The sequence below is a fragment of the Erithacus rubecula genome (assembly GCF_903797595.1).
Source record: "Erithacus rubecula genome assembly, chromosome: 1".
Classification (NCBI taxonomy): domain Eukaryota; kingdom Metazoa; phylum Chordata; class Aves; order Passeriformes; family Muscicapidae; genus Erithacus; species Erithacus rubecula.
The window spans coordinates 72,069,198-72,096,001 of NC_136658.1; the positions used below are offsets into that span (position 1 = coordinate 72,069,198).

The 26,804-nt window shown below is 38.1% G+C and overlaps 1 protein-coding gene across 1 annotated transcript in view; it reads left to right on the forward strand.

Annotated features, from left to right (window-relative positions):
• The window catches only part of TRPC4 (transient receptor potential cation channel subfamily C member 4), a 130,509-nt gene that overhangs the window by 79,126 nt on the left and 24,579 nt on the right, over positions 1–26,804 (forward strand). Inside the window, 2 exon segments of the mRNA XM_079314892.1 lie at positions 13,191–13,527; positions 25,814–25,953. Of these exon segments, the coding sequence (XP_079171018.1) occupies positions 13,191–13,527; positions 25,814–25,953 (477 nt within the window).

Genomic DNA, 26,804 nt, shown 5'->3' on the forward strand with positions numbered 1-26,804 from the left:
AGCTGGAGTAAACATACCTGTTGTGGTTTCACCCCACCTGACAAGTAAGCACCACACAACTGCTTGTTCACTCTCCCCCAGTGGTATGGGGGGAGAATCAGAAGAGTAAAACTGAGAAAAGTCGTGGATTATTTAAACAAAGGAAGTTTAATAAATAAAGCAGTAGCCACCCATGCAGGCAAAGCAAAAGAAGGAACTCACTCCCTGCTGAGGTCCCTTCTAGACTGGGTTTTCTGTGATCTGATGACAGGAACTGGGGAGGCAGTGTGCTCATTGCCAGTGTGCTTGGAAGTCTCTGTCATCAAGTGTGCAGAGGATGACACATACTTGCCTCTCTTCTCCTGTGGTATTCAGGAATCTGGCCACCTTAGTCTTTCTCATATGTGTTTGCCAGTATATAGCCTGCCATCTCTGCTGAAAGCTTGAAGACTCTAAATAGATTTTAAGGGTACAGAAATGGTATTTTAATTCTTATTAATATTGCAGCAGTACTCCAGGGATATTTAACTTCCCAAATAGCTCAATGAGTTTGAAGTAATCAGGCAATATGAATTTTCAAGTGATTGAGGAAGGAAAAGGTGGATCCTTGTAAAATTATTTATTGCATCAGAAGATAGAATGCAAAAGTGTTCAGTTTACAGATATTCTTTTCACAGGAACAAAACACAAATACTTACATTAGAAAAAAGTAGCAAAACCAGCAAAATAATTAAACAATTAACTATTTAGCAAATTTATACTATTCTTCTTATACCAACTTTTCAACAGATATGATGCTTCACTTCAAAACTTTTAGGCTAAAATTATTATCCTATCATTTTCAAAAAGAAAATGAAGGAAAAGAAGTTCCTTTCCTTACTTATTTCCTGCCTTTACAAATGCCATCAATGTAAATTGACCAATCATAACACTGCCAATATAAATACTCTGCCAATAAAAATATAAATATTATTCTCTCAGCCTTGGGTCCTTTGGCTTCTATCCTCCTTCAGTTTCCATGGGGGTTTGTAACAAGTTTAGCAAACTCAGTACTTTAGAGAAAGAAAAGCATTTTTCCAATGCAGTAGTGATAATTCATCTGCCATCAAGTCTTCTTTTCCAAAGAGAATGTGAGATTTTACCTTTGTGAGATGTCAAGGTTAGAGAATTAAGGGGTTTGTGTGTCAGATCCTTTGTTGGAGTTTCTAAAAGTCACCAGAGAAAAACACTAATGTTAGCTTATCTTTGAAGTTCTAGTATGAAGCACTAAAGGAGCTCACAGTTAAATCTTAGAGTGCTGCAGCTGTTTCCCTGCACAATTACAATATAATTTAATTGACTATACAGTTTTGTTATGAAGTATGGAGGTTTTGGGCTGCCATTCCTCCCAACATCTCACTGAAGCATTTCATGGTGAAAAAATCACCAACTTTTTGTGTGGATAGAGGCTGAATTTGGGAGAGCTATGGATTCTGTCAGGGTTGGTACTAACTGGCTCACAGTGGGCAGCAGTAAGTGATAAATTGAGTAGTAATAAGATCAAAGTGGAGTCTCACCACCACAATCTCAGCAATTTGGGTATTTTGGGTGTAAATTTAAAAGGGTTGTGTGGTAAAGATGAGGTTTTGCTTCCTGACTACAGTTTTGATGGTATTAGTATAAGACCTTTAGAGACGTAGCCTGGATTTTGTGGGGAAAAAGATGACTGAAGATGACATTAGCTCAGGAGGCATCACCAGAATGGCCTCTGTGCACCACAGCAGAAGTCTTCAACCCAGCTGATTTTGTTAAATCCTATATGTTATATGTAGGATGATCAAGGTACCCGTGGGTTCTAAATTTAAATTGCATGTCACATAGGAGCTTCAGAGGTTTTTGTGTGTTTGCTTGGGCTTTTTCCTCTCTGTATTCACTTACATCTTATTATACAATAAATTTATTTATTCTTAATTGTAATGTATCACTGATTTTCAAATAAATTTTGGTTTAAAGAATCATGCTTTCATGCATCTGATCAGGAAACATAACAGAAGAATGAAAAAAAAGCAAAAGAAAAAATGTCTTCAGAGTACTAGTATCTTTCACAAGGATTAAAGAGCAGCTCTTTCTTAGAAATGTATCCTTTATGACTTGCTGGAGCACAGGCCAGGGCATGTGTGTCATACAGGCAGTGACAACACTATGAAGTATATTTTCCTGTCAGTGAACAAATTGCCTTTGATTTGTCAAGGAAGAATGTACCCTCAAACCTTCAGGGACTGAAACAACCTTTGTTTATATCCTTCCACACATGTTTCTTCCACCTCTAGCTTTTAAAAAAATGGTCATTTTCTTCCAAACTTTAAATGAAAATAAATTCCTTTACCTGGTGGTACAAGCTGATGTATTCTGCCCTATGTTCATGAGGGAATGCTCTGGATTCTGGTCAAACAAAAGCATCCCCTGAGTCATCCTGTTACTGGAAGCATGCAATAAGTTCTAGAAACACCAGTCTAACACAGAAATGTATAATGTAAATCAATAAAATATTGAGCAAGGAACTGGTCTTTGAAAGGTTGTCTGTACTGCTAAATGCAAGCAGACCACAGCCTGACCAGATGACTGAGTGATACTGGGGGATTTGTGTGCAGACCTCAAGAAGTTTCAGATTTGCCTTGCACAGACCTGTCTGGAGAAATAAAAAATGGTACCAGGCAAGAGACAGCAGGTAGAGGGGATGACTAGGGTCAAATACTCAGTCACTGATTTCTTTAGTGTAGATGAGGCCTGTACATCCTTAAAAGTGATGCTTATGTAATTCTCAATTAAAATGGGCTCTTCATTGATCCCTTCGTCACTCTGGTTCTTCACCATGAAAGAAAGCAGCAGTGTTCAGCATCTTTGCAACAACAGTGAGAGTAACTCCAGGGTTTTATTGGGGATACCAAACTCTAATGTTTTGCCACAAATTGCAGAGCTTCATAAGATGAAAGAACTATCTAAGGACTGTAATTACTTATCCAGGCTGGGAAATGCTGGATACACAGATTTTCATTAATGGCTGTAGTAGTTATCTTCCTGTTACATGAAAGCACAGTATTCCTTAGGTCTGTTCACAAGACAAGGTAATTTTCTTCAGCCACAACCCATTCTTAGGTGTAAAAGAGCTTTTGGAAAGCAAGACTTTGGAGCAAGCAATAATACTCCCCTGAAATAGTTTCCAAGATTAATATTCAGTGTTTGAACTGCAGAAGCTACACATGGCTGCACTTGACTGATAAAACTGATACATCTGTTAGAGACTCACATGCATTTCTCCTGAAAATGGTCTTAGAATAATGCTCACTGAGCATCCTTGCCAAAGACATATCATTTCAGTTTAGTCTTTGTGCAGGAACTGGGTGATTAATCTGATTTCTCAGCCTTCAACATTCTTAGATAAAAACACAGCCAAGTTAAACAAGAGGAACCTAAAGATAAAAAGCATTAAAGTATTTGAAAAGGAAGAAAAGCAGATTAAGTGACTATATACATTCTGTTCCTAAGTATTTGTGAAGCTGCAAAGCCAGATCTACACATTGAGAACTTTCAACAGAAAAATATGCTATTTATTGCTTTATTTAGCTTGAAAGCCTTTGAAATCAGTCTGTGTTTTTATTTTTCCCTTATCCCTCTAATTTTGTATTCAATCAGTCTTCAAATGAGTGCTTTCCAGGAACTGGATTCCCACTGATTTTGGGGAACTTTGGCCTCTTGAGTTCCACATAAGCTTCACATAATAAACAGTCACTTCTAAAGAAACTGGGAAACCTTGGAGTTCAACTCTCCTGTCTCTTGGCTAGACCTGTATAAGCATGGAGTCAAGAACAGTTATGATTAATATCCAATTTTGACATAAGGATGCAGGATGGCAACTCATAAAGCTAAGCTAAGACAGTGAAATCTAAATTTGCCTGGTGCTAATGGGAGGTGATTACCATTGTTTTTACAGAAAATACTAAACAGTGCAACAAAATATCACTGATCCAAGGTTTCTCTTCACAGAAACAAAGAGCCTGAAAATTAAAAGAAGGCATTAAAATTTTCGCATTCGGGTTTCTTTCAAATAACTCAATATCCTGCTGCAATTTGAAAGTACAGTCAAAAAAGGAAAGTGGAACTAAGAATTACTCTCTATCTTGTTTTGGCCTCTGTAACAAGCTGAGCAAATGAGGAACAGAGTGGTCTCCAGTGATGCCAACAGAAATTCTCACATGAGCAGGCAGTGCCCAGAGGAAGAATCTAGCTGTTCTGGTTGCTTTCCTACCCGTCCCTCAAGCAAAGCTTTCCTTAGATAATTTTTCTCCAATTAAACTCTCACTGTGTTCTGTGCTTTAGTTGCTTTCAACATATTTGCAGCTCCCTTATGAATTTTGAAAGGATGGTTTATTAATTTGTAACTTTTCCTTCTGGCGAAACAGCAGCTACAAAAGTAGATAAAGTGGTGGAATGTTCTGGATGTGAGGGAACTCCCTGTTTCTCTCACACAATGGAACTATAACTGACTTGGATCCTAACTCCTTCTGGCTGACCAGCTAATGCTTGGAGGCCTTACCAATACAGGACACAAAACCATCCTGAATGTTAGAAAAGTAGTCATAGAATGACTTGGGCTGGAAATGAGCTTTAATTGCTAATTGCTCGCTGGTCCAGAGGTGTAGGATTTTCTCTTTACATTCCCTGTGTTGCTATATGAAGTTTTTTAGAATACATATTGATTTTGATTTTGTAAAATGAACTTGAACTTCTGAGATTATAAACAGAACATGTTTATAGTCTCAATATATCGAGTGTTAGGATGAATACTGAGAGAATGATCAGCCAGTATTTCTATTCTCTTGTGAGGTAGTGCATTTTGTAGAAACTATTGGTACAGACAGGAAATATACAGAGGTATATGAAGAGTGCCTTGGGAGTAATAGGATTGAAAGGACACAGACTTAAGCAAATACCTGCCCAGTCATATTTATCTTCTTGCTTACTGGTGGCCCCAGGTGTTTTCTGCACAGTTACTCCCTAGACCATGAATTCTGGCTTGCACTGTTGCACAGGGTTATTCTGTCCCAAATGCTGGCCTTTATGTAGAAATATAAATTTTATTTTTGTTTGCTATGGAAACATATGGTGTTTGGATATGCACCAGCTATGTGTGCAAAAACAGGGATCCAGTATAACAGAAGTAAGTTCATATTTTATTTTCTCTTTAGATACTTACAGGGCTTCTGTAATTGTTTTTCCCTACAAAAACATCTTGAATTATGGTGATTCTAACACTTGCCCAGAGTGGGAGTATTATACAAATAGAAGTATTATACAAACATCACAATTCTGAAGTTTTGAGCTATTTTACACAATCATCCCAAAGCCCAATAATTGATTTGTTTTCCCTTACCACTGGGAGGTCTAGCAAAGCTATTTATGCACAGCTGGTTCCTAACAACTGCATTCTAGTTTCAGTTGCTATTGTCTTTTCTAAGCAATTAATCAGAATCACTGCAATTATAGATAAGTCCTGACTTATTTAATAGATATTAAATAGTTTTTTTTCTGTACTGATTCATTTTACTGAGGAGTAATGAATCAAAGTAAGAGGTTCTGCTTGTATTGATGCAGCAAATGAGAAATTTAAAATACTCAAAGCTGCAATGTCATTAATCCTTAGCAAAGCATTTCAGTTTTTACTTTTCTGTTTTCCTTTTATTTTGTTCCCTTCCTCCTCATATTTGAAGTTATGCAATATACTAATTAAAAGAAAAACCTGTAGAATTGCATTCTGTTCTTGGTGAGAGGAATGCAAACTCTGGATTTTTTGTTGAAGGCATTTGTGTTGAGAATTTGCTCTTCTATGGGGATCTGATGTGACTCAGGTTGCCTGATTGTGTACAAGGTGGTGTGGCCTGGTGCTCTAATCCCATGTCCTGGTTTTGGCTGGGATTATGTTCTTCTTAGCAGCTGGTACAGTGCTGAATTTTGGATTTCGTATGAGTATAATGTTGATAACATGCTGATATTTTGTTGTTGCTGAGCAGTGCTCAGGACACTCAGCCAAGGACATCTCAGTGTCCCATACTCTGCCAGTGGGCAGGTGCACAAGAGGCTGGAGGGATCATGGCCAGGACAGGTGACCCAAACTGGCCAAAGGAATGTTCCACACCTTAGAATGTCATGCCCAGTATATAAACTGGGGAGGCTGGTCAGGGGTGGGGCCAGCCTCTGCTCAGGAGTGGGCTGGGCTGCACTCAGCTGCGGGTGGGCAACCACATTGTGCATCACTTGCACAATGGGTTCTATTCCTCTCTCTCTTGGATTTTATTCCTCTCTCTCTTTTTCTTTATCATTGTTGTTGTTGTTTTATATTTCTTTAATTCAGTTGGTCAAGTGTTCTTATATCAACCCATGTTTTTTATCTTTTTCCAATTTTCCTCCCCACCCCACCCCAGAGAAATAGAGTGAGTGAGCAGCTCTGTGGTATTTTGTTGCCAGCTGGAGGTTAAACCTGAGTGAGCTCACTGGTCCCCTTAAGGACACAGCTGCAGACAGAGCTGAGTAAAAGCTGACCAGTGATTTGCATCCAGCACGAAGCATGATTGTTCGGATGGTCTGCTCCAGCTGACACAAGATTTAGAAGAGAAGGACCTGAGAAGATTCATAGGATTTGGTACAAGAATCAGGGTTTCTGGTCTGAGGCAGAAAACTCAATATGACTGTACCCAAGGGAATCCAGAACCAGTCCCTAGCTTTTGGAAAGGAAAATGTAGAGCTGATCTAGTCAGTAACATTAAAGCACTTAGATTGCAATTAAATGTTGTTTGTCTTAACGAAGCAGTCCTCACAGAGTAAGTGCTGAAATTCTCAAATACAGCCTTTGGGGGAAATATAGAAAAGAACATGCAGTGACATCTCTAAAGGGAAAATCTATCAAATTTAGGAGTCTTCTTAGTGAGACTGGGACTTGAATCTGTCATTAGTGCTAGTGCTTTTCACAACCAATAGATAGAAAATACTGACGTGCAAATTTGAAGCTAAACTAAGTCGAAGAGATTAGTTTTTCATTAAATGTCTGTGAAAATTTGAAAAATAGGAATAGTAAAGTATTCTAGAGAAAGAAAAAGCAATTGATCTTGAGTCTTGTCAAATGGGAGCACAATCATTCAGAAATGTGTGTGACAAAGCAGCAGACCTCAGAGCAATCCTTTCCTGCCAGTGTCTGTAGTGGCAGTACAGCACAGCACAACAGAGAATCTGGCCATGACTTCAAAAAATATTAAAAAGGAAGTTTATGAAAAATGTTTTTGACTGTTTCCTCTTCAAAAAAAGTCTTTAACATTCACCTGTAATAGAATGTTATTAGAGATAGCTATTTGTGCTACAGCATAACTTACTTGTATATGTCAGAAAGGAAATAAATTTTCTTTGACAGCTTTTTCTAGATGGTAAATTACATCCTTTTTTATATAACATACTTAATCTCTCATTGATGTCAGAATGAGAATTTAATTTGGACCTCACTTTTTGTTGGACTGCTTTTGTAAATGTAAAAATGAACACCTTGTTGCAAGTGGAGGTTTTTAATATCTTTTTAAATTTCCTAATACAGTGAAATATATACTTGAAGGTAGCATTGTACAATAAGGAGCTGACAACTTGTTCTGATGATATATTATTTATAAAAGTATTATTTGTGTAATGACCATATATAGCTAATAGTATGAGCTGCTATTTCTTCATCATTTCAGTGACTGAGAGATGTATTCTAGCCAATCCAAAGATCAGATTTAATCAGAAGTGAAAATTAAATCCTGTTATGTATATGCTTGGATAACACTTTAATCATTCTTTGTTATTATTTATACCAGATTATTTTTTCTGGCACTGTGAATAATTTCTGTTTTTCAACGGTCTCAGGGAAGAGCCAATTCCCAGCATGACAACTAAGGGAGTGAATACCAGAACATTTTCAGATGGGCAGATTCTGTGAAGGAGCTAAAGATGTGAAATCGGCAGTAATCATATAGCAAAATCCCTTGTGTAATTACAAACTGCTGAAAGCTATTGGGAGTCATCATAATGTGAAAATATAAACTTGCTGATTGCTAATTATGTAGAGACAATGTCAAAGTCAAATAACAATACTGACAGTACAGAAGTTACTCAAGAATAGTAAAAGAATACCTCCAATCTCTCCAATTAAGGAAGAAAATTATACTACAGTGAAAATATTTTGGTATAGACAATGCAAAACTGGCATATTAATGTAACAGTGTATTTCTATTTATGTTAGTCACAAAATACTTCTGTAAAATAGTTTTAAAGTTTTTTTTTAATCTCCAAGTTCATCAGGGGACTTATATGTCTACTTAGATTTAATACATGATCATCTTAGATGTAATGCCATCCATTTATACAGAAATTGTCCTATGCTGTAGCATGTCTTTCTTCCATCCACTTTTATTCTTCCTTTCTAATAGAAAGGTTTCTAATGGTTATAGTATAAATGTAACTTGACCAGAGAATTTTGTCATTAAGACATTTTCCTTATTTTTTCTGTAGAGAAGGACTTTTCAGTGGATAAATTGAAAATGTTACAAGAATTTGGAATCAGTAATAAAATATATTATTCACATATTAAATTAATTGATCTATTTAACTGTTTATTTAACTGTGAGTAATGTCTGTGAGAGAGGCTACATGGGCAACACTTACACTGAGTCCAAGGAAGGTTTCCCTGCCCTCAGTTTCTGTATGCTCTCAAATATTTACTTATGAACATGAAAGCAACATCTTCCCTTCATTTCCTCTGGTCCTTCACGGGGACCAGAAGGGACAAACTCACCTTTTCTGTGCATCTGAAGAACAAGACTGTAGGGTTCACCACTGTGCACACTTTTCTTCCATCAGGTCTACCAATAGGTACAACTTTTCCTTGTTCAAAAGATTCCTTGACTTCTTAGCTAATGTAGTAAATGTAGCTATAACTATTGACCATATTTCACAGCATACGATGACAATCTCTCTGACACAAAAATTAAAGGAGTAGTCAAATCTGTGAGATATTTTTAATAATGTCATACAGTTCATTGATAAATTAAACTTCAAAAGAAGATTCAGCAAAAGATTTAGGATAATTTTCCAAATATCTGAAGAATACTTTGGATTGGTTTGTAGTTAATGTTATATGGCAGATGAAGTTCATAACCATAAAGAAAAGTCTTCAGTGAAGAGCCAGATATTTTTGTTGTTTCAGAACATTAAAACATAAAAACACACCAGCATGAAATTGGGTATTTGGAGCTCTCAGAAATGCATTATATCATCTGTAGATAAACACAGTGTTTTGTGTTTTCTGTGTTGTGTTTTCTGTTACAGACCTTTGCCTGCGGCACTAGGACTGCTTCCCTCTGCATACAGTTCTTTAAGTGCAGACATAGTATTTTATGTGCTTGCTCCATACCATACCATACCATACCATACCATACCATACCATACCATACCATACCATACCATACCATACCATACCATACCATACCATACCATTAGTTGTTTCTTATGTATTTTGTGTCAAGCAAGTAATTGAAAGCACATTACCAAGGCTGCTCCCTCTGACTCCAGCCATAGCAAATGTATAATCCATGTAAGTATTCTTCTGTAATCAGGGGATCTAATCAGTGCTAGAACTCACCTGTCACAGTCATATTATGAAGAAAAGTGATTGCTGATTTCTTATTAAATTATTATTTTAAAATTTGTCTTCTCGGTGTCTGAGATTTGAAAATTTTCTTACTAAAAAACTTCCTGTGCCTCAGAACACCATTCTTGAGACATGGTAGCTTAGACACACAGTCCCAACACAATATAATATGGGTATTAGAAGACAAGAAGCATTTTTTAAAGCCTGCTCAGAAATGTTTTCTCTACTAGCACAGATAGTTTTGCATATTAATCTGTTTAAAGATTAGAGTTAAGCGATGCAGTGCCCACTCCATCATGGAGCTTCCTCCAGATGGTGCATTCAGCAAGGATGTTCTCATGGCATGAGGTACCACTGCATCACTTCTGGTCTGCCCAGTCCCAGGACAGCCCAGTATTTGGACATTGGAAAAACTCCTGCTTTCCACTTAATTTTTTCAACATTGCAAACAGGAAAATTAATTCCCTTTTAGCCATGCTTGGCAAGGAGTAGGTCCCCTACAGCTGCTGGCAGCTGTTCCTTCACATAGATGCCCAACACTGTGAGGGTGGCCAAGGGTGTTTAGAAAAGGGCACAGGCAAGACTTAGGAACTCATTACTTAAGGAGACACAATATGTAATGGGAATGTGTGAAGAGGAGGAAGTAACATGGACCCAGCACTCTCTGGGGCAAAAAGAGAAAAATATTTTATTGAGAAATTATTCTGTGAGTCACACTTCCTCACTACTCAAGCAAAGCACTAATCTATACCTACTCCAGCTAATTAAGTTGGAAAATGTTTTAGAGAATATAAACTTGGCAAAAAAAAAATTTTGAAACCATCTCCTCTGACCACATACACTATTATTCCATACCTTTGTACCTTGAAAGAGACAATCTGCAACCTTGAAAATGCATTTTTCCTAATGGAGGAAAACACTCTGTTGCTCTTCTTTGAGGCTTTTTTCAAGATCCTTACAGTAGGAGTAAATTTTTTTATCTTTCACAGCAGTCAGAGGCAGTTTCACTGCTGGTGTCTGGTAGGCAAATTTGTCTCTACTAAAGACTCTGACATTTCATTAATGTAAACCAGGTTGAATTTGGCTGAGGTAATCAATTCTGACAAGATCCAGACATATATAGAAAGATTCATGCTGACTCTCATTTCATTCCAATCTAAAGAACACTTTTACCAGTAGTAATCCCAGTGGTTTTAGAAACCATTTGAGAAGTTACTTGTTCTTCATCCCCAAAGGAACTTGGCTCCTGTGGTTATAAGTATTATCAAAATAATATAAGATCTCAAAATAGATGCATTTGAATCAAGTCCAAATCTAAAATTATTTAGTGAAAAAAAAAATTTGTGATAAGACAAAAGAGTTTCTGGATAGCCTTACTAAGTATTCAGCTAATGATTTAATCCACTACATGTATGTAATACAGTCATGCATGTGTGAATGTATTGGGTTTGCATGGCAAGATTTTGATAGCTGGGCTGCTTAAGGGAGATGCTGCCAGAAGAATCCTCCCTTTCTCCCGTGCTCAGTGCCAGATACTCCATGATGGACATGCTTCTGGCCAAAGCTGAACATCACTGGTGATGGTGGTGCCTCTGGAATAGCAGATTTAAGAAGAGGAAAGAAGTTAGCGCACAGGAACAATTTCAGACAGGGCACAAGAGAGTGAGAATATGTGAGCAGCACAACTCTGCACCCAGGTCAGTGGAGAAGGATGGGGAGAAGGTGTTCCAGGCACCAGAGCAGAGACTTCTCTGCAGCTGGTGAGGAGTACCATGGTATGGCAGGCTGTCACCCTGCTGCCCATGGAAGTCCTTGGTGGAGCAGAGATCCACCTGCACTCCTGGATAACTCCACACTGGAACATGCAGATGCATAAAGGAAACTGTGACCCACTGGGAACCCTGCACTGGGCCCAGCTCCTGGCAAGCCCTGTGGTCTTGTGGAGAGAGCAGTCCAAGCTGGAGCTGGTTTTCTGGCAGGACCTGACTCCATGGAGGATCCATGCTGGAGCAGCCTGCTCCTTAGCAGCTACACCCCATGGAAGGGACCCAAGCTGGAGCACTCATGAAGAACTGCAGCCTATGGGAAGAGTCACGTTGTTGAAAGTTGTGGAGGACTGTCTCCCATGGGAGGAACCCCACAATGGAGTAGAGGAAGAGTGTGAATGTTTCCTCTCCCCTGAGGAGAAAGTAGTGGCAGAGACAATGTGAGGAACTGATCACATTCCCCATTCCCATCTCCCTGCACTATGTGGGGGTAGAGATAGAGAATTTGGAAGTGAAGTTGAGCCTGGGAAAAAGGAAGGGGTGAGAGCAAGCTGGTTTTAAGATTTGATTTTATTTCTGATTATTCTACTCTGGTTTGATGGGTAATTAATTTCTGCAGGTTGAGTCTATTTGCCCATGATTGTACTTAGTGAGTGATCTCTCCCTGTCCTTATCTTGACCCATGAGCCTTTCCTTATATCCTTCTTTGTTTCCACTCCCCAGCTGAGGAGTGGAGAGACAGAGCAGCTTTGTTGGGCACTATGCATCCAGCCAGCGTTAAACCCCAGAGTAACAGAAGGAAAATGCTTATTTTCATTCACTTTTTTTCTTTTTTTTTTTTTTTAATGCAAGTCTGTCTGTCTTTGATACATATGTTGCTTCTATTCTATGCCTTTTATGTCAATTCTTGAGTGATGCTACTCTATGTCACCTTTATAAAAGAAAGCAGTGGGGAAATAGGAACTAGTGATCAAAGAAAATAATGACATAAAACCTTGATATATATACTTCTTTGAAAATCTGTCTGAAAAAAATATGAAATATTTGCTTGGTTTTGGGAGACTTTGGTAAAATTCAGCTTTAAGGATCCTATTCTAAAAAATAAAATCCCGTCATGTTAACATATAGACCATAAAGAATTGTACGGGGTAGGTGTGTGTCCTGACAAGGGTTAGTGAACACTGGGGAATGCTAGTGCTTAGTTCACATTGTGTAAGCATTTTATAATGCATCTGTAAGAGTTTTGTCAGTATTAAAGCATGCAAACCTGATTTTTAGAGAATTAGCAGGGAGCATACTGAGAACAGTTTGTTCACAGCTGTGCAATTCAGTTTCTTTGCAGGCCTCAGTTGTGCTCCTTGGTTTCATATCGGTTTCTACCTCATGTTCTGTGAATTCTCCACAAACGTTGCTGATTAAATAATAGACGGATTTGTGAAGTTGCTTTTCAGTTTCAAGTCAGATTTTGAAGTCCATGTGTTTCACAGTCTGTTGACTCCTTGTGTACTCAACCAATGAAGAAGTGAAGCTTTATTGTGAAAATTAAATGTTTGTTTCTCTGCACAATACTTTTGGCATTGAAGGAACAGCAGGCTGACCCAGCCCTCTCTTACTGATATGATCAGTATGAGTGTGCTTGCACAGGCTGTGGATTTATTTTAATTTTTGAATCTCTATCTACTAAAGATACTTTACAGAGGCAGCCAGGAGCTAACTGTCTCCCTTTGTTCTCTCTGCAGTTCGTTGCTCAGCCCAACTGCCAGCAGCTGCTGGCGTCGCGCTGGTACGACGAGTTCCCCGGATGGCGGAGGCGACACTGGGCGGTGAAGATGCTGACGTGTGTTGTGATAGGACTCCTCTTCCCCGTCTTCTCTGTGTGCTACCTGATAGCCCCCAAAAGCCCACTGGGGCTGTTCATCAGAAAGCCATTTATCAAGTTTATCTGCCATACTGCATCGTACTTGACTTTTCTGTTCCTGCTGTTGCTTGCCTCTCAGCACATCGACAGGTCAGACCTCAGCATGCAGGGACCCCCTCCAACCGTCGTCGAGTGGATGATTTTACCGTGGGTCCTGGGTAAATGTATTACTAAAGAAAATATAGTGAAAAGTGTTTTGACCACTCTGGTTTTGCCAAGCGTTCCTGAGGCAGGCTACAGCAGAGATCTGTCATGAATTATTGCCCTACCAAAGCAGGCAAATGGTCCCTCTCCTGCAGTGCTTAGCAAGAGTAGTTGACAACGTAGACAAACAGTAGAGTTTGAAAATCCATAGTGACATCATCTGATATATGACAGTGAGGTAAAATAATAGATATCAAGGATTCCTTCCTATGATTAGGCAGTGCCCTGCAACAATATATATGTTGTTTTTAATATCTGTTTTCTCCAGACTATAAATTGTCCTGGTTCTTGTAAGTGTCCATTTTTTAAATTTTTTAATCTGCTTTTGAAAAGAATCCCTTTGCTACAAGCATTAGTTTTCATGTAGGGAAATGAGACATAATGTAATTTCCGTAGTGTTATTACTAACCTTAGCTGCCTACAGTATGCTTCTTTCTAAATGATAGATGTACCTATTGCAAATAGTGATGATCAGCATTTTCAAGTGGGTGTTTTCATTAAAATATGTACACAGAGTATCTTTTCAGTGCAAGGACTTGTCACTCCAATCAAACCAAGCATCCTATATCAGAAAGAATAAGAAAATTCCCTAGCATTTTTAAAATTGAAAAAAACCCTTACCTTTCTCTCCTCGTAGATGAAAGTAAAAATTTCATTCTGGGATTATTGGAAGCCTACTTTGTCTGGACCATGTCATCCTTAAATGTGATTCTTCCTTCCTGTGATCCTAGTATTGTTCTAGGTGCTCCCTAACTTTGCCTATCTATCTTGCCAGTTGGTAGTTTATCTTAAGGTGCTGTGGTCTCTCCCCCTTTTTTCTTATTTTAAGAATCAAAACAAGTTGGACCAGGTTAGGCCAAATATGTTTGTCTAAAACAAAATTGTAGAAGGAGGGACTTAGTAGTCTTGATTGCAAGAATTTAGGTTTGATATATTCATTAAAATTGCCATCACATAGACAGGTACCTGCACAAAAATTTCAGAAATTTTGGTGGTATTTTAATACCATTACTTCTCTCAGAACTTCTCATTAAGATGCTGTGTATATTCCATTTTTCCCAAACATGTGGGTTTCTTTAGAGCAGTGTAGCTTCGCTAGCGCTTTTGGCCCCTTTGATCCCAAAAAATTTACTACACAGCGTTGAATTTGTGATGCACAAGTTGACTGTGGCTGATATTCTGGAGAACAATAATTCAGTGGCTTTTCCTGTGTATGTACCTTGGTAGAGCACTGTGGGAAGCAGGAGGCAGGTGTACCTCTGCTTTTCAGCCAGAAAAATAAGTGTGCATGACTGAAAACCCTCTCTACACTTACTTGTCAGGCACCTGTCAGAAGGACCTGCCTCCTGCAGATGAACTGCTTTTTGGGATTTCCCCTATGGTAGCACAGCAGTCCTCACCACCAGCCTTCACTGTAAGGTGTGTTTTCCTTGGCTGGGCAAATATTTCTAATACATTAAAAAAGCCAAAATATAAGATTATTGCGATGGAATTATTAAATCTGGAACGTTGTCTAGACCGGTATTTCTTACAGACAAGTCTGCACAAGTCAGATCTTCTTCTGTAAGCAAGTTTTACATTTAAATATCAAAAGAAAAATTTCCTCCAGTTAATTTTCCCAGTTTTGTACCATCAAGAAATGAAAAAATAATATAAAAACTATTATCTTTGTACATTACTTCCTTAGAAATAAATGCTCCAATGCTGAGGAGGAGCAGGAGATTCTTCTGTGCTGTGCCATGCCCAGAGGATATATTAGTATCTTTTCTGTCTGGACTTCCAAAATAGCAGGTGGTCAGTATCTATTCAGCTTTCACAGTATCCTGAGGTTGAAGGATAATAAGAACAAATGAATAGCTGTCACACAGACCTTGACATGCCAAAGTGGTTTTTGTCATTAACCTGTCTTTTAATAGAGCTGGAAGAAAGAGGCACAATTAGAGAAAGGCAAGAGCTAGTTTCTGGTAAAGGCAATTCCAAAGTTTTAGTGGCTAGCTCCTCTCCAGAAAACACTCAGTGGGAAGAGGAAGAACCTTTATTGCCCTCAACCTCTGACATAGTTGTTTACTTAGGAAGATGTTTAATTGACTCAGCATCCCAAAGCACTTGTTTGAAGAAGCCGTTAACCCTGAGAATTATGGCGTTTAAGATGATTATCACTTCTAAAAGTAGCATTAATGTTTTCAGTGTAGACTCATATGGCTGGATTGTGCCTGTGCTGAACAAACCCTTCATCTGCAAGCAGTACAGGTCAAGTCAAGGAAGCCACTTCCATAAGCAAAAGCTCATGAGCATGGATGAAGATCAATATTTTGACACCATTGTTTAAATCACTTAAAAATCTAGACTGCTCTGTTCAGAAAAAAACATGCCTTCCAAATTCACTTGCATCCAAAATGATTTATTTTGCACACTGATCTCTAGTGTTTCCTAACTATCAGTTTCCTGTTCCAGTTTCACATTTTCTGTGTTCAGGTTTTGGTTGCTGTAGTGCCAAAAAATGAGGCTTCAGATTCACACACTATAATTTAAGGTAATTCCTTTGGTACCTGATTTCCCTGTACCACTGAAGGAGACACACATCTTCACAGGACGTTCCAACTCACAGCATGTGACGAATGTGTCTATTTCAGCTTTTTTGTTTATATATTTAGGTCTTTTTCATGTTGGGTTTTGTTGGGTTGCTTTTTGTTGAGGGGGTTGTTTTTTGTTTAGATGGATTTTTGTTAGGTTTTTTTTTTCCAGTCCTTTCAGTGGTGGTGGTTGTTTTTCTAAAGGAATGAATCTCAGCCAAACCCTGCTCTTTTCCTATTGACATGCATGCATACTGTAGTCTAGTCATCCTTTAATAAACCTAATATTTTTCTTAAGTCCTTATCAATATAAGGTTTGATTCTAGATTGCAATTCAGTTTGTTGTCTCATCTCTTCAAATCATAAAATTATGCAGTATCCTTAAAGAGAGTAAATGAAGAACTCTTCAAGGGAGACTGTATCTGATGTATATAGAGGTGCTTTTGCAGTTCTGTATATAAACTAAAATTTTTGACATATGAGTCAAAACTAGTGTGGCTTTAGGGTTATAGTTCTTCTCCAAAACCTGCAACACAACAATTAAATATTTCCTGGGGAAAGGATATACTGGAGCAGCAACTACACGTCAAAACTATTAATATTTTAAACAATAGAATTTTTTTCTTCTATTGATTCAAATAGCTCTGGATGTACTTTGCCTTTTAATACTATCTCTCTTAAAATTCAGAAAGGAAGAGGAGCTGGCTGTTGTAGGTTTCTTGACGACATGAACTTCAGGACAGTAATATTTCGTGCAACTTAGGAAGTTTCAAGACTGTCCATAGTGACCTAAGCTCTCCAGTGAGCAAATACTAATTAGCATTTGCCAACTACTATGTAATAGAAGGCTGAATGTGCATAACTAGCACATATTAAAAGTGTCACCAGAGTAGGAGGCTCTGAGGAAAAACTTGTATTGGACTACATTTCCATGGAGACTATCGACTTTGCCTTTTAAATGTCTCTTGAGGAAACTTCTGCATTAATTTTGTCTTTTACATGATTAGATGATCACACGAGTGGTACTCCAGTATTTGGTGATTATCTGTGGAACAGTAGGTCAGTGTTACAAGTCTGTCATAACCTTAAGAAGTTGTTGTGGAAAAATTTCTCAGTAAGAAGAGTCAGAATCTCCTGTCCTTGCACTTAAACAAATAAGAAATGAGCTTTGGCTCATAATGAAAATTAATTGTCATCTTATTATTAGCTGTTGCTTCACACTACAGAAGCATAGGCATGTTTACTATACTTGAGAATCCATCACCACTGAAAAATTAACAGAAAAATCAAGAATATCATCTTGGGAAAAAAACAAGGAAGAGTAGCTTTTTTCTATCATCATATTCCCCATTCAGTTGCTGAGTGTCCTCTGAACATGATAGCAGTGATTCAGAAGGGAAATCAAATAAGACCCAGCTTCACCCTCTGTGTGTCTTGACTGCAGCTCATGTAAAAATCATGTTGATCCTGTATGTTTGTCATAGCTGTTCTTCTGCCCTAAACCATGGCCTCAAACCCAGCAGTGACTGTACTAAGTGTCCTCACAGTGGGCATTTGCTTCACCAGCAAATGCCATGGAATTCAGAGGAGAAAGACATCAACCAGGAAAATTCAGTGTTCAATAGTTGTGGTTAAAAAGCTCCCTGCCAGTTTTTCAGGGTGGTTGCAGCAAAAGACATTTTTTAGGCAACTTCTTTTGATGCTTTTTGCTCTTTTATGGTTATATTTAAATGTTCAATTTGATTGCATTGTTCTAAAGCCTGCCCTGAGCAAGAATACAGACAGCCTTACTGGATCTCTTGAACAATGTGTTCCCCATCCTTTCTGTCAAAATGGTTTATACTATTGGAGTACATGAATCTATAGAGAATGTGAATGTTTGGGAACTGTGCAAAATTGCAAACATTTGTGGTTAACAAGCTGCTGGTGGGATGTATGGGAACGTATGGTCTTGTCAGTCCTTAGCACAGTGTTCATCCACACTGATGGCACAGCAAGACACTTCAGAATAACTGATCATAGAGGGGGCAAGTACAGTGTGCATCATCTCCTAAGTTAGATCAAGAAAGTGTTGTGTAAAAAAATTAAACATTTAGTATGAACTGACATGTTTCAGGGAGCAGATGTAGAGGGTAATATGGCTGGCAAGATGAAACAGTACATAACCAATAGTGACATATATAACACGGGGGAGAAAAACGACCCCAGACAAAGTAGGAGCACAACTTTGTTTAAGGAAGGATAATGCATATAATGACCACAAAAGGCCATTAAGTCCAAAGTACTGCTCAATAACACAGGCTTACTGCCAAGACAGGTCACATTGTTCAGGTTCCTGTGCAGTCAGATCTTTAATTTCCCCAGAAACAAATATTTCACAGCCTCTCTCACAGTGCCTGTGTCTAGAAACTGGTAATTTTTTTTTTTCCTGATACTAGTAACAATATCCCATGCCACAACATGCAAACATTATTTCCTGTCCTTCCAATGTGCACCTCCAGAACAAGTCTGGCTCCATCTCTTCAGAACTAACAATTTAATTAGTGGATGTCAGCAGCAATACAGAATCACAGAACATTCTGAGTTGGAAGGGACCCACAAGGGCCATCTCTGAAGTGAATAGCCCATACAGGGATCAAACTTACAACCTTGACAGCATTAGTGCCATCCTCTAACCAACTGAGCTTTTATACTATGAGCCTCCCACTAGTGTTCTCTTCTTTAGCCTGAGCAGAATCAGCTCCCTCAACCTCTTGTTGGACATTATGTGGCCCAGAGCCAATTTAGCTTCATGGCCTTCCATGAGGTTCACTTCAGCCAGTTAATATCTCTTCTTTGATAAGTATTCGAAAACTGGACTCAGTAATGAAAATATTTATTTAAACATCAGGAGACCCACTTGTTCCCCAGACTGCCCATATCTTGCCATAACAGGACCTTTTTCTTGATTACTTTAACTCAAGTTGTAAGTATTTAAGGTAAATGTTTTCTATATAGATTATTTTATGTCATTGGTTGGTAATGTTGGTTGGTATGTGGGTCTTGGCTATTGGTGATGTTGGCCGATATGTAACTTTTTGTACTTTAGGATTTGATCTAAAATGGTCTTGTTATTTCCAAAATGGAGGACAAAGAAAAATATTTTGTTTCTACTATAATAGCAATAAAAAAAGCCAGGTGACTTCTTCCTTGGGAAGTACTTATAATTGTGACTCTGGCCATGTCATTCCTACTTCCTTGCCTGACCTGACACAGGACCCAGACACTGTGTACAGTTGTTTCCCTCACAAACAGACATTTACCCATGGGAAAGCCAGAGGTGTGTGTTTAATTTTATGCATGTTGTCTTGAAATAGATGTACTGTGTAAACAAAATATGCCCCAGAGAGTGGAAACCCCTGAATTATGCCAGGATGCCTCTTGTTACCTTCATATACCTTCAGCAGAGATCAGTTCATCAGCCCAGGTGTGCAACAAAAGAATTTTATCAAGCCTCATCAATGCTCACTGAATTCCCTGGAAGGACCTTCCTTTGCTTCACTGAGCTTTAGATCATTAGCAGCTTGTCCCACTTCTTCTTGTGTCTGTGAAAAACTTTACATCACATAGCAGAGCAAAGTTGAGTTTGCTCAGTTAAATGGTTTCACAGCCCAGCAAAAATATGTTCTCCAAGAGACATGCTAATAGGCTGTTGTTGATCTTGGCATGCAGAGATTGACCCCAAGGAACCTCATGCTTCCCATCACTTAATGGTAAGGAACAAAAAGAGCACAGAACAACCAACCTTATGTGGGAAAGGTAAGACAAAAATTAGCAAGGGATCCACAAAACTTTTTGAGACCAAACATAGTTCAGGATATTGCCTTTCATATCTCTCTCTGACAAATTTTGATGGTATTGTTCACATTGAGACTTTAAACATAATTATAATTATAAAAAACAAAAAGCAGTGTTGTGGAAATGGCATAAATCTTTGTGAATTTCCTCAGTTGATGGAAAATTGTTGTTGCAGTTGCTCAAGTTTCAGTACAATAGGGATTTAGACAGATTGTGTCTAAAATTTTTTCCTCAGATCCTAAAACACCTTTGAATGGATTTCAGAGGGAAGTTTTTTCTTTGTTGTTTGTTTCTTTTGCATGAGACTAAGAGATGTGTTCCTTTAGAGTAAAATTACAGCTCTAGGTAGCTATAAAGGATCAAACAGGATAGATCCAAAATGTTTTGTAACCAGCACTAAAACATACTGTGTTTAACCCAAGCCTTTGTCCAAAGGAGCAGAGAATTTTTGTAACAGTATTGAGCTGGTGCCCTGCTCAAAGTTGCAAGGTTTGCCATTAGAGTCATAATTTATGACCATAAAAGCATGTCCACTTTTTTGAAAAGACATTTCAGTATCTAATACCCAAAGATTTCAAGACTGGAAATACAGCTTCAAAATCAAAATTGACAGATAAATGTCTAAAACAAAAGCTAACCATATCATTGTTTATTTATTGATGCATCCACACATTATTCTTATGCAGTATGTAATATCTATTGCTAAATTCTTGAGGATTTTTTAAAAGTGTTATGAGAATTTTAAGGAAAGATATTTTTCTAAGAATATTTTTATTTCAGTACTTTTTGTTTTTCTAAGAAATTTTTTTTTGTTTTGCTGTTTTGAATAAAACTTATTTTACGACATGTAGGGTTTATTTTAGAAGAAGCAATTTTTTTCATTAATGTTCAGAAAAATTTGCTGCAAAAAATATTTAGCTCACAAATTTATTTTATTTCTCTGAATTCATTTTATCTGATCAATTTTAGTTACTTTCTTGTTTCAGGCAAACTGGACTTCAGTCAAATGGTTGCTATTGATCAGTTTGCATGTATAATAATTCACAATGCTTTACAAAACCTCTCCATGGTGTTCGTCATTCCCATGTGGTCTGTGGGATTCCTGCCCTGAATTTATTTCATCCTATTAAAACCATGGGCATTTAATGAAATTTGTCTCTGTCATCCCTGGCTATTTCAAAATATCCATGCTGTTATTTCTCTTTTACTGCTCCTATATGTGGATATAAACAATGCTGCAAGTTTTTGAAAGTCTGAGCCTCAACTTTTTAATTTAAGTCCTTGATTAATGAGGTGGAAGAGCTGCACAATGTTGATAATTTCATTGTAAGTGGCAAAGTGGCAATAAATAATAACAGCATGGAATGGATAGGTGAAGGTCTAAGAGGCAGGTGTTAAATCTAGCTGGTTTGAAGAGAGAGGAAATACACAGTTGGAGCAAAGAGACAAGCAATATAGCTGAGTATATCCAGCTGAAATAGTAAAAGCTGCTCTGAGTGGAATTATTTCAGCTAAATACAGGTCTGTGGAAGTAAAACATCTGTTTTAATTAAGCCTGATCCTCCATGGCTCCCTTTTTAGCCAGTGGGAAGACTGGCTCACCTGCAGATGACAGGATTATTGCCTTAGAGATACTTGTTTCCTCCCAGGGAGTTAAAGAGAGCTTTGGGCAAGCAACTTGTCTCAAGCCTGACTGCCTAAAAGGCTTTTGCTTTTATATCTCCTCCCTGCCTTTGGCTGGTTTCTCTTAGCAGCTTTTCCCCAATACCTGTGTGCAGGCTGGCAGTGTCCCCTCTGTTTTGTTGAGAAATCAGCTTTCTTGCTTCCGAATGTGTAGCCCTGACATGAGCTCTCTCAGTTTGCAGAAATGTTGCTGCTTTGGCATATTAATAACCAGGCATTGCCTGGACTCTGTATCTCCTTCCTACCTGTAGCACCACCCACATAAGACAGTCTTGTCACTGCATGTCTTCTGTCATGTCAGATCTGTTTGGAAATGCCCTAAAGCCTCCTTGCATAATAAAATCAGCTAGTATCCAGCTATCCATAAATCTTCTGAGTAGAAAAGTGTACAAGGTCACAGAGATAATACTGCTCTGATCTCTGGATAAATATTTCTGGTATTCAAATGTCAGGGCTTGAACAACCAAACAAACAAAAACAAAAAATCCATAGATTTTCCAAATCTTTTCCTGATTCTACTAGTGAATGTAACAGAAGAAAATTGGCATGTTGTATCAGAGCCTATGGAGGCAAGGGTCTGACTTCTTCCCCCCAGACACTTCCTTCTTGTAAAAAGCTACAGTTCTGATCCACAAAGATTCCAAGGCCTCTGACTGCTGTAAATCAAACCTAAACAGCACAGCTGGGAATCCCTGAGGCTTGTTGTTCAGAATACCTTCATCATGTTCACTCACCAGGCCTTAGAGACATCTTCAGCCTTGCATAAAGGCTCTGGGATTTCAAAATGCACTTTTCTAGGATAGTTCTTCAGGCACACTTGGGAGGATTTACAGAGCTCTAGAGTGTCCAATTCTTCCAGCATTCATTGCTCCAGATGAGCTCTTCTAAGAATCCCTGGCCAGGGAGACCTGGTATCTGCAAAGACTCTGATCACAGCTTTCATGGCAAGGTTGCCCTGGAATTGTGAATTTGAGCAATCAATTTGTGAAATCAACCTTAGGACTTGGTACCAAGGTTTGCTTTCAAAAATACATTTGTGGGCTGCTCTCCTGTGCATACATGGGCTGTGTGTCCTTCACAAGTGTAATATCCATCTATCCATCAGCATATCTTCAAGTTCTCTGGGGTCATGTAGGATCTCAGTAACTGTACTTATATATTGAGTTTTATATATTGAGTTTGTACTTAGATGCTTTGGCTGGCTAAAAGAGCAAACTATCACATTTCTATTACAGCCAGCAAAAACATGAGATTTCCAGTTTTCCATTACTATTTGCTTGAAAAGAACATGCATCAGGATGGACATAAAAGTTGTCTTGAACCAAGAAAATAACTACCACCTTTACAATGTCAAAGTATACTCAGAACTTTCACTGCCAAATGACTTCCAAATTGCTGGTAGCTTGGATTAATTGTGTTTCTAATTCAAAATTATCAAATTTACAGCAGCCATATACTCTCTTCCCCTATTTTGTAATAGGTCAGTATTTCTTTGTTAATGTCAACTTTAAAATTACATTTCATTTTCTGAAGCTCAGGAAGTGCTTGGAAAAACAATCTGGCTTTTCACTCACGAAACAGATCAAGTGCAGCAGCATTAGTCAGCATTTCTTGTTCAATCTGTACATAATCCTATTATATTTTAGGTAGTGCTGTCAAAGCATCCGATACTGAGCAACAGTCTTACAGAGAGCAGCCCCGTTGCAGTCTGTGTCTGTTCCCATCTTTGGCTGTTGTGAACCATGGAATATCTTGGCAGGATACTTCAATTGACCTTAAGCCTCTTGTTAAACATTCATCTTATTTTGCATCCCAGCCTATTACTGATGTCTTTTCAAAGTGTGTTTTAAAGTGAATCCTTAACTCTGATGAGTTACACAAAAGTTTATTTCATTCTATGAATGTGTGTATTGATTTCTGCAAAGCCTTTTTATTTGGGGATCTTCTGTCAATGCAGCTGTTTGCTTTCTGTGCCATAGCAGTCCTGCCAATGTCAAGTGCCTGCAATTTTTATGCAAAAATTTCTTAAATGAAAAAGAGCAAGACACAGTTTTGTCATGCTGAGACTTAGGGGCCATATCTACATTACACAGACTTTGGCTCAGAGCCTGGAGCCAGGTCTTCTCCTGCAATGGAGATTTTTATGCGCTATAATGCAGGTGGAGCAGCAGTGATTCAGATCGGTGTCTGAAATGGAAAAGGGATAAAGCAGCATACACAGCTGCTTTTATGACCTGATGATGGCTAGCTCTTAACCAGTTATGCCTGAAAGGTAGTGGAAGAGCAAGCAGGGACATTTGCAAGTCTGTGGACTGTGTGATGAAGGTTGGAAAGAACTGTGGAGAGGAGGGGGAGGCAGATGTGCTGTCACCATGTTCATGAAGAGTCATTTCATGGCTGAAATGGGCAGGCATGTAGGAGCCTGCCTGAGTAGCCTTGTGGAGGTGTGTTGCCTTTGTGATGGCCTTGGGGGCAGCTAAGAGCAGAGTAGCAGCATGTGCTGCTAGAGGATACTGACCCCAGCCATGCAATCATGTTCAGCTGTTCTCATCCTGTTACTCTGCACAATTGATTGCCTTTAAAATAAGTGTTCACTTTGTAATGGTGCTATATGTTCTGGGTTAGTTTTACCTGCTACACTACAGATAGAGTTGCAATCAGTCTGTCTAGGCTGTTGTAGCTGTAAAATGGGCCTATCCCACTTCCCTGTTCTCATGTTCCCAGCGAGGTCCTTCCCCAGAGTGTTGCCCCAGGTCTGCAGAATGCTGAAATGGTGGTGGTGGCATGGCTGAAAATTAATCCTATGAAATGGATCAGTCAGATAATTCAGACACTCCTGAGGCTTTTGATAATTGGTGATGACACACAGAAATAAGATGGGACCATTTTGTGTGAGGTTTGAGGGTGAAGTTAGTGAGGAAGGGAATTTTTCCTTTTGAAAGCAATAGAGACAGAAAAACGAAGCCAACCCTGCAAAATTAAATTGCAATAACTCGAAAACCTACCTGGCTTAAACAAGAGTAGGTCATGTGAATCATGTTTGACAAAAATCACAAGTTTTCCATCCAGTTAACCAGAAGACCCATTGAGACAAAATGTTAAGGTTTAAGGAGAATTAAGCTATACTAAGGAAATGCAGAACTCTATAGGCTCCTGCACAAAATCTGTTTATCATTTTCTGAAAGAGCAGGTGAAAAAAGCCATGTTGAATTAACTCTATCTCCATATCACTAATATGTGAGAGATTTGCCTTATTTTTGGTGAATTTTGTCCCTCTAATGAGCGCAAAGTAAGAAATTCCTACTAGAAATAAATTAACTGTAAAAAATTAAAAGCTGTAATAGTATTGTTGTCAAAAACTCTCTGTAGATAATAATGTGAAATATGCAATTAAATATACTGTGTTGTCTTATAAACATATTATACAGTAATGTGGAGTGTCTTCTTCAGAGTGGTTTCAATTTTTATAGCAATAAAGAGTCTCCACACAGTTGTCTCTGAAGCTGCTAAACCAGGTTCATGTCAGGCAACTTGCAAAATTTCCCACTTGGATTGAATATTTCTGTTTCACTGTGTCTAGCACAATGTGTGTGCTCTGCACACCTGAAAACAGTTTCAATTCCTTCTTGTCCCAAAGGAAGATGTCAACAAAAGGCTTTCTTCTGGCGATACTACTCTTTCACATGGAAAAGGGAGGCTTTAGCTCAGCATTGACAATAAGAATATAAATTCTCTTCCTTATTGCGTGGGTCCCAATCAAAATAAATTCTGTCAAATTGACTTCTGCAGTCATAAATTTTCCAGTTTGAAATACATTGAGTTCCTAAAGACTGACTTGACACTGGTAACTTATTTTGAGACCCTTTTTATACTTTTTAGGATACAATGAGAAAGAGATTGAAGAAAACCAAAGAAATTATCCTTGTACAAGCAGATTTTTTGGAGGGTGTTTCGTGTGACAAATTAATTCTGGAAATAGCTAAAGGTGAAATTTCACCTTACTAGATCTGTAATTTAGAGCACTTACCCACCTTCCCTTTACACCTGATGTAAGGAGGATCAATCTATCATGAGTTAGGTGTCTAGAATAGTCACAGACTTTTTTAAACTTGATATTCATGCCTAATGAATTATGTTCTATTTACAGGTTTTATCTGGGGTGAAATTAAACAGATGTGGGATGGTGGACTACAGGACTACATCCACGATTGGTGGAACCTCATGGATTTTGTCATGAACTCCTTGTACTTGGCAACAATCTCCTTGAAAATTGTTGCATTTTCAAAGGTAAACTGTATAAAAAAAAAACATCGCAACATGTTTAGGATAAATTAAATCAGGCTTCTCCAATCTTTCTTCTGTGTTTGGATATCATGAAGCTTAGAAATGTATGATGTGCTCTGCGAATCTTCTCCAGCAATAATAGGAAACTAGACTTGTTTGCTCTTAAACAAAATACTGAGTTTTATGCTTTTTTCTTCTTGGCTCATGCAATCTTTCTTATTTTGAACTGAACTGTCATACTGGTAATTTCTAGAGAAATGAAAATGACCTGTAATATTCTATAATGCTTGCATTTTATGTTAATCTTTGACTTTTTAAAGTGAGAAATTATTGCCCCTAAGACCATATTACACAACTTTTAGAAATGTCTACTGGAAAAGTATGTATTCAAAATTGCTGAGGTGAACTAAAGAGCAAGATTTTAATTTCTTTTGAAAATTTATTGTAAGTGCAACATAAAAAAAGTAAAACTGAAGGGTATAAAATGGTCACTTGAGAGTAAGTTTGTTTTTACATTCTTTTAATGGACTTGTGAATACTCTTATATTTCCACTGTTTTACGTATCTCCCAGCAGAACAGATTTTCTTTCCAAAGGCATAGAACAGGTATGAAAATTTTGTATGTATTCCACATGAATACATAATATGATAGCAATTCCTCATAAAATTAGATATTTTGCACCAAAAAAATGATCTCAAGTGCAAGGAAACCACATATGAAAGGAAATTAAACCATTTTGTAGCATTTGTCATAGAGTTCTTATCACATCCAAGTAAAGATAAGCTCATTTCTACTGGCCACTGGCATCAGCATTGTACTTCAGATTTTTCGAGTTCCCTGCCACCAGCAATAA